Source organism: Haliotis rufescens, unplaced genomic scaffold (genome assembly GCF_023055435.1).
Source record: "Haliotis rufescens isolate VD_foot unplaced genomic scaffold, xgHalRufe1.0.p SCAF_8, whole genome shotgun sequence".
Classification (NCBI taxonomy): domain Eukaryota; kingdom Metazoa; phylum Mollusca; class Gastropoda; order Lepetellida; family Haliotidae; genus Haliotis; species Haliotis rufescens.
Genome location: NW_025964372.1, coordinates 3,673,785 through 3,683,053, shown reverse-complemented (window position 1 = coordinate 3,683,053; position 9,269 = coordinate 3,673,785). Strand labels below are relative to the sequence as shown.

Below are 9,269 nucleotides of genomic sequence, written 5' to 3'. Positions count from 1 at the left end.
GCAGTGGAAGGGCTGTCAGATCTTCGCGCAGAGGTGTGATATCGGAGTAAAATATCTGATAATCATGAGATTGGTAAAGACGATGGCACTGCGATCTCCACAGGAGCCAGGTTTTATCGCATTTGGATTGGAATGAAGAAGGTCAGCTCTCTGGGCTTTGAGTGGACTGGACACGGCAGCACAGACGACATAGGGAGTTGGGGAGTTGGAGAACCCGATGCTCTGGACGATCAGGACGTGGTGCAGCTTAAGGCGGACGGTCTCAGTGATATCCCCAACTACAATAAACGCAGATACATGTGCGAGATTGTCCTTACCTAAACTGCTTTGCTGGGAAGATCGCGCACAGAATGAACGTCTTTCTGCTGTATTAAAACTTTTGCAACTTTAGCGGGTATATTGTATTTCTTGTTTCTCATGACCCGCCTAATGTCCTTTAATTGTTTCAAAGACCGGTGTCAATGGTATCTTAATATATAAACAACAACATAGGTTTTGAACTGATTGCCTGCCTTTTTTTCATAAACATCTACAATACGCCTTTGGTGCCACTTCATTTCAGCTGGAATATTTTCGAGTGCTGCTTTGAACAAGAAAAAAAAAATGGCAGGAAAAAGACCAATCTAACACCACTCATAACTACGGAATCCTTTAAGGGCCATTTGTTTTGTTATTTCTTTCTTGAAATTTCAAGATATATGAGTTGAAATTTCTAGATCATTATCTCGAATTTTCAACTTTCTATGTATCTTGAAACTTTGTATCTTGAAGTTTTAAGAAAAAAACAACAAAAAAACAAATGGCCCAAAAAGGCTTCGCTAGATAACTCATACGCAGCCATCCCTTTGGAGTTCTATTCAACTTATCGGCAGAATCCTCAACAGATGCCACAGCATCACAGTCTGTATCACTCTTGTAACCATGGCAATTGGGTCCATACAACAGAAAAGAGAACAGTTAATTTCTTTATTCATTCAACATAATTCAAAGAACTTTTTTCTACACAAACCATAACAAGTTACACACATCCCCATCAGCATATCCATGACAACTGTTAGGATGTTTGCTATTCGTCCATAATTATGATGAAGGACAAGGCATATCGGGGACTACATTTGGTCCACAAGAGCGGCAGTAGTAAGGATGGATGGTTTGTTGTTTAACACTGCACCCAGCAATATTCCAGCCATATGACAGCGGTCTGTAAATAATTGAGTCTGGACCAGACAATCCAGTGATTGACATCATGAGCATCGATCCACGCAATTGGGATCGATGACAATTGTTCCCAACATGTGAAAGTCGTCATGTTTCAAGAGGTCCTGACTATGCCATACTGTCACTTATTTAGTAATGTTCTTCCATAAGTTCACGTGCACCAGCTTGACCAATATTTTGGATGTCATGATTATGCGACGTTTTTTAAACTTGCCTTACGGATCCTTTACACCAAAATACCTGTTGGTAGGTTAAAAAAAAAACGAAGAAAAAAACGATTCAACTATGGTTTCAGTTTTCTGCTCCACTAAACATGCTAAAGGTCGGCTGGTATAAAAAAATAAAAATGGTTTAACGTGGGAGGAGAGCCTGCTACACAGACGTTGCTTTAAGCAATGTAAACCTGATGAATCAAGCAGGAATACTGCTATGCATCTATGCATCCTATCAATTTCAGGAACAACAAACTTTATTTTGACTCCCATGTTTCGTATTTGTCAACTTCAGTTGGTCCTTGTTTAGAAAATACTTTTGAGTGCAATATGCTATCAGCTTATCTGTGGAAAAAACAAGACCAAATCATGATTTTTCTTTCATTTCAACAAAATTTACAGTCAACAGATATGTAAATGGGCTTAGAATGGTGAGTGAGTGAGTATGGTTTTACGCCGCTTTTAGCAATATTCCAGCAATATCACGGCGGGGGACACCAGAAATGGGCTTCACACATTGTACCCATGTCGGGAATCGAACCCGGGTCTTCGGCGTGACGAGCGAACGCGTAAACCACTAGGCTACCCGACCGCCCCGGCTTAGAATGGTAGTGACAATGACAATGACAATGATGACGATGACGATGGCGATGATGATGACGGTGGTATCACATCCTTGATAATCTGGTTCTCACTGGACATGTATTGTTGGGTCACACAGATGGCTGTGACGACAACGATGATGATGATGGTTGTTGTCCTCACACCTCATCCTCGTTCAGCAGCATGTTGGGAATACCGTTACTGATGGGAAACTTCCTTCCGGACTCGGGGCACACCAGGTTGCCCTCAATCACCTCCACCTGTAACCATGGTAACAGATGTCATACTCAATGTATAAAAAGCCCTGGGTGTATTGATTCACCATACATTCAGTGCATCCCGATGCTCAAGTAATAAGCCCCCAGGGTGCTCTCAAAATAAGAAATAGAGGGCTCTTTTTAGAATAAAATGTAAAAAAGATCGTAAATTTGTGGTTTATGCTGACAGCCTGAAATGATACAAAAGAAAAGTCTGTACATATTATACACAACAGATCTATTTTTACAGAATTTAATTACCCATAATTAAGGGGGCATATAACACATGAGTGCGTATTATACACGAATAAATAATTCTTGTGTACATTGATCAATTTGAAGGGTTGCTAACTGTGATTGTTCCACTAGCCAATATATTAGCAAATATCGCCAAAGCTTATAAGAGTGGGGTGCTTATTATGTCGAATACAGTACTTGTGTTACAAATAGCTGTATCTTGTGACCTTCATAAGACTATGTCAATATGAGGTTTGCGAGTTTATGGTTCTGTGAATAGGAAGTTTTCTCAATTCAATTTTATCCTTATTTATTTCATGTAGAAAACGGGTTGCTGCAGAATTTGCTGCAAAACAATTTGACTATAAACATAAGGGTATCAATGAAGTGAGTGAGATTTTAGCAATACCACAGGAAGAGACACCAGAAATGTACTTCACACATTGGCCTCGTGGGGAATTGAACCCGTTCCTTCGACGTTACTAGCGAACGCATTAACCACAAGGTAACTGTCCGCCCACGATATTAGTGTCAGCCTGCAGTCGACTACTGTTATGGCAGCACAGATCAAGCCCAATGACCGACATGTATATCTTAGGAACAAAAAGTAATTTACAGTTACAACAAAATCATCTGTCACCTGGTCACATGCAAGTATATTTGTCTTATACACTATAGTCTGCTTCCGAAGCTCCATCATTATTTTCCCAAGGCAAGGGCGCTACCCGACTGTAAAAGTCCAGTTTCCACCCTTGCCGAACTAGGCTGGAATTTCTGGGTTCAATCGCAGCGCTACACCTGGCTATGACCAGTTATGTCCCTTCCATGTCCCTCCTATTGGCCAATCAGATTCCACCTCTCATATCACTTGCATTTGTTTCAAACAAAATGACGATGCCCAGTTAAGATGATGAGATCGATAATCAAGATCTATATTGTAATAAACGGTTCTTATCTAGCAAAGTGCATCACATCACGTGATCACCTTGATGAAATTTTTTTAAAAGACTAGGAAAATATCTGTTGAAACCCTGTTGACAGCACACATGCTCTGCAAATCCTGCAATCGACTAATATCTGCTCCGCAGTCGCCATGTTGTTTGTCAAACGGATGGCGATTTCGTAATGCAATTGTGATAGGACTGCGCATAGACACTTTAGCCCAGCCAAACAATAACTCCATAATTCGGGTCTAGTTCAACTCCCTTGCCTCGGCAAGATGCTTCATCACTACATGACAAACCCACCTGCATGAGGACGTGGTGTGCTCGCTTCAGGAACTCCTGATCAGTTTCGTAACTCTCACCTAGGTCAGCCGGGAGATTCTCGCTATGACCAACCTGGAACACAAGGAACATCATTATTTCACTCTCAATCTGAAAACCCCTAACTTGCCACACCAGTAGTTCACAAAGAATCTGTCAGTGAGTGAGTGAGTGAGTGAGTTTGGATTTACGCCGCTTTTAGCAATTTTCCAGCAATATCACGGCAGGTGACACCAGAAATGGGCTTCATACATTGTACTCATGTCGGGTATCGAACCCGGGTCTTCGGCGTGACGAGCGAAGGCTTTAACCACTAGGCTACCCGACCGCCCCAGAATCTGTTAGTAGATTATATTGTGGTGCAAATCTTCAGCAATATGTATTGCAATACGTTTTCAAATGTAGCAACATATTGGGGCAAATATAAATAAGTATGTGTATGTGTTCCTAATTGATATGTAGATGGAAAATAGTATCTTCCTGATACAACTTGGCTCTGACGATCTTTTTATCAATTTGTGTGTACACATCGCGACTATCAAGCTCCTCACAGCGATAGCCCCTTCACTGAGCTCTCTATACCGAGAGTACAACAATGGTGTCATGGCTGGGAAGGACATTAATACAGGATAACTCATGAAAATGTAAATTGGCGATATATAGCAATACGTATCGCAATACAGGTTAAAGTACGGCAATATATTGCAATATGTATCGCAATACAGGTTAAAGTACGGCAATATATTGCAATACAAAATCCAGGTCAATACACAGCCCCAGTACAGACGATACTTGAATCGCCAGTTTCTGAGATTGTGATATGCCATAAACACAAATAGAACAGAAACTGATAGAGTTTACTCCCGTCATGGCAGAAGTAGCAATGGCACAATACGAGGACATGGTGATAGAGGACATGCCTGCTAATAAACTTTTTAGTAAAATCTAAATATTTTTTACATTTGTATACTTATCCTGCATTACACCTTAATGCATTCACTGCTTACCTTACGACAACTAGAAGGACAGCGCTGCGAAGGTCCTGGGTGAAGAAATAAAGTTGTTGTTCTGAAGTCCTTTTACTGACCTTCTGTCGCTGTTCTGTGAACTTCATGACACCTAAGGATATCTTCACATCACTGCTTGTCGCAGCACAGCAAGGATGATTCCCAGCATAAGGTTAGCAGTGAATGCATTAAGGAGTAATACAGGATAAGTAAAAAATATATTCAATAACCATCCCTTCATTTAAACTGACTGACTGACTGAGTATGGTTTTACGCCGCTTTTAGCAATATTCCAGCAATATCACGGCGGGGGACACCAGGAATGGGCTTCACACATTGTACCCATGTCAGGAATCGAACCCGGGTCTTCGGCGTGAAGAGCGAACACTTTAACCACTAGGCTACCCGACCGCCCCCCTTCATTTAAAACTGTTTAGGTCTTGTTATCAAGTTGGTGTTTTTTTAAATAATAATGAATCCGGAGGGTTTAGAGTTATATTTCAGTGATTTCATCCTTATGTTTCCTATTCGTAGGTGTATCATAATACCAGTAGTATCGTCAGTCTGTATCATGATTAGGGCTGTTACGATTCACTCGCGTATTCGGTGAATCGAACCGTATCCATTCATGAATTGAATTTGTTATTCGTGGTCACTAGAATCGAATATTCATGAATATGCAGTCATGTGCATTTACATACCCTGACCCTTAAAATATCCATAAGAACATATTATATCCATAGAATTCTTGAGTGACAGTATTTTAGTCACTGGTCGTTGTCGCATTTGAGCAGACACTAGTACCTGGATAAGTGAAGTATATTAATGTATAATAAATTAATAATTAACAAACCATGTCAAATAATTTATTTTGTTATTGTTTCACTGAATATCATAAATAATACATCAACTGCTGACTTGTTATTGTATTCATGAAAAAATATTCGTATTTGTTACCCTATATTCATTATACGAATCGTATTCGCCTTATAGTGTATTCGTTGCAGCCCTAATCGTGATACTTATTGTTTCGTAAGATACCAGGCAATACTCAACTCTAATGACTCACATCATTCAGGTCTTCCTCCCAAAACAAGCTGACAAGACGATACATCTAAGACACTGTTCAAAGCAGCATCACTCACTCACTCACTCACCTCAGATGCTGCAGAGCACAGAGCAGACCAGTCCAGCTTGGGGATCATGCGAGACACAAACTCTGGGTTGAAGTCCACGTCCTTCACCTCCACCTTGTCTGCCTGTCATGAAACAAACATATACCGTAAATCTGGAAATTAATGCGTCTCCAAATTATACGACTAGCCAAAAATGCGACTCAATATCAATGAGACTCGCCCACCCCATCCCCAGTGGAATAATACATATCCTTACCTTAATCAAATCAATCAGCAAAATAGCACCACTTATTGGTGCTGAGTAGAGCACAAATATGAAATTGCAATCTCATTACAATCAGATCTAAGTTCTCGCTGCCACTAAACAAAGATCTGAGGACATCCCATTACGGGTCACGTCAGAACAACCTTTCGCGAACTTTGACCGCCCACTGAAACGAATAACATGAAGTCGATATCAGCCAATGAGAAAGCAGCATTCTTGAGCATTACAGCACTCGTTTCAACCTGGCGACTTCCATTTCAGACTACGCTTGAAAAATATGTTGACACAGTTCTGGATTAAAATTTTGAAAACTGATCAAACAAACATTCCGGAATGTCTAAAATATGGGTAAGATTGTATGGCAGTGCTTCCCACGTACTGTGCAACGCCTCCTCCTTTCAAATGTTTATCCTACGGAAGCGAGAGACAGACGATAATTTTGACAGAATCAGTTGCATGGGATGTAACTGTCATTCGGAATACTCCGTTTTAACGTTTTCGAGGTTGCATGTTTAGAAAACACATTCCGACTGTCACTTTCATGATCTGGTAAGTGACGCTTTGATTGGTCGGATGAAAGGTCGTTCTGACGTGACCCGTAATGGGATATTTTCAGATCTTTGCTTAGCGGTAGTGAGAACTAAGATCTGAATTTAAGGAGTTTGATGAAATTGGCACTAGTACTGTAGTCCTTGCCACACTGCCCAATAGTTAAGGAATCATAAGGACTAGTAGAAATTTGCCCTTTTTAAGGGTTTTGCTATACGTTATCATAAGGACTAATGGATGAAAATTAATTTCTACCACAGGAGCACTTCTTTAAAAACAATATACAATGTTTTCCTAAAACCAACACACAGTTGTTATGTTTACTCTGTTGACTGGCATAAGGAAGTTAAAAGGCAATAAAATAATTGAACCAACAGTTCACTGATTGGTATGCGGAGAAGGTGTCAACAAGCTTGACACGAGTGGGTAGAACTCTTGACCCCAGCAGTGATAACTCACCAGATGCCCATTGTGTAATTCCTATTCTTTGAATGACATGGATATACTTGTTACAACTGCTTCTCAATAAACCGTGTTTGCGTTTATATTTAGATTGGTATTTGAGTTTTCCAAAGTGTGCACAGAACCGTCTTATTGTTGATAGTCATTTTGGAGACATAAACCCTAAATCAATAAAATTTCCGATACCTCCCTTTGTGACGGGACATTAGATGAACGTTCTAATCAGCCAAACATCATTAAGGACTATAACTTATCAATATGAGTAAACTTTCTGATCAGCAGATCTGATCTGTATCTTTTAAAAAAAACTAAAATTTAAAATGGCAAGCTCCTAATCATGCTAATGAAAAAGGTCATTATTTTTTCAAAAATACTTTCTGGTTTTGTTGAGCTTACTTCCTCCGCTGCTGTTACTAAAATTGATTGTATTGTTTTTATAAGTAAGGCCAAAATTATGTTAATCAGAAATGAATGTTATCTTGGTTATCAGAATTTGTGTACAACATGTACAAAATCACCACATTTCTGTTGGCCTAACTCAATGATCAACGTGAGTGTTGATTACCTGATCTCTTCTTTATCTATGCATTGTATACCGCTAGAATCATGGACGTTTTTAAATGTCAAAGAATAATATATATTTTAATGACAGAATGGTCATAGCCAATATAATCACTGTTATATAGGTTTTCGGCTGTTAACGAATCATTCGTAGTTTTATCTCTTATCATATAGACAACTGTAACACATCTTATTCACTTATAATTGAAAACTTGTACCCCAGAACTTCCTCTAAAAAACAAGCCATAATGTGAGTAATTTCTATGTCTGTGTGATGCTTCATCCCCCGCTACAGCGTGTGTAATTGTGATAAATAAGGCCGTCCAAAAACGTATGATGTGATACTTGGGGGTTATAGCGAAAACGGCACCTCAGCAAAACATCACCGGGCAAAAACGGCACCTCGACTCAAGCGAAAACGGTTACTATTGCCTGGCGAAAACGGCACCTTATTTTTTTTTTACCTTGGTCAAAAAAGTGCTATTAAACTTATATGGTAACTTGCAAACACCAATAATTGTGAGATGCTAAAACAAGTTTACATTAGAAATTAGCCTCTACTCCAACTATAATCCAACTTAGCTTATACACAACACAACTTATTGTAAAAACATGACATGCTTTGAAGAAAAATAATAGAAATTAAACTCACGTCGTCTTTACAAACACAATTAATTGTGAAATTGTGAAAAAAAACAAGTAAGAAATTAGACCCCTACTCCAATTTACTCGCCGACTGATTGGGAGGCGCAGTTAACTTAATGTGAAAACACTATACGCTTTGAAGTGTTAAGTACCTTTACTCAATTTAAACTGAAACTGCATTTAAGAGGCCTAACATGGTGCTGTCAGATCACAATTATTCACAATGGCCTTTCGATGTGTTGCATGCGAGAAGAATGTCAGAAAACAACAACATGCTGTGATAACTGTGACCATGTAAATAAACCATATATATTACCACAAAAATCGTTCTTATCATTATTAAAAATAGAGGTGCCGTTTTCGCCCGACACATAGTAGCCGTTTTCGCCAGAGAAATCGATGACGTGTGGTGAGGTGCCGTTTTAGCCTGCACCCACACTTGGCCTAAAATCAGTATATGGTCTCTGATCAGAATAAGCGGACAAAACATGTATGAATATGCTTACCATGATTTTGAGGGGGTACCCTTTAGACACGCCCTTGATGATGTTAGATGTTAACATGTTATGAGTAAGCAACTTCATAATTGAGAAATAAACACGGGTTTCCAACCAAAGCCAATTTTCACGCAGCGTGTTATTTTGCCGGAAGTAACAACTTTCATTAAGAACGGAATTACGAAAACGAATTGACATGTTTTAATTTGAACACAAAAATAAACAAACTAGAAATTGGGAAGTTGCTTTTAGATGCAATCAGCGTTTCATTCATAAACAAAGTCAGAATTCTTCATTTTCAATGTTACCGATCGAAGATATAAATATTAACTACTCATTTTCCGCTTTATGAGTC

At 39.3% G+C, this 9,269-nt stretch overlaps 1 protein-coding gene across 1 annotated transcript; it reads right to left on the bottom strand.

The window, feature by feature from the left end:
• Positions 1–952: 952 nt before the first annotated feature.
• LOC124122366 (multifunctional methyltransferase subunit TRM112-like protein) lies at positions 953–9,090 on the bottom strand. Its single transcript, XM_046485414.2, has 4 exons — positions 8,924–9,090; positions 5,957–6,058; positions 3,775–3,867; positions 953–2,293 (listed from the first exon to the last, which is right to left on the bottom strand). The coding sequence occupies exons 1-4, from the start codon at positions 8,999–9,001 to the stop codon at positions 2,192–2,194; spliced, it is 375 nt and encodes a 124-aa protein (XP_046341370.1). The 5' UTR covers positions 9,002–9,090; the 3' UTR covers positions 953–2,191.
• Positions 9,091–9,269: the final 179 nt, after the last annotated feature.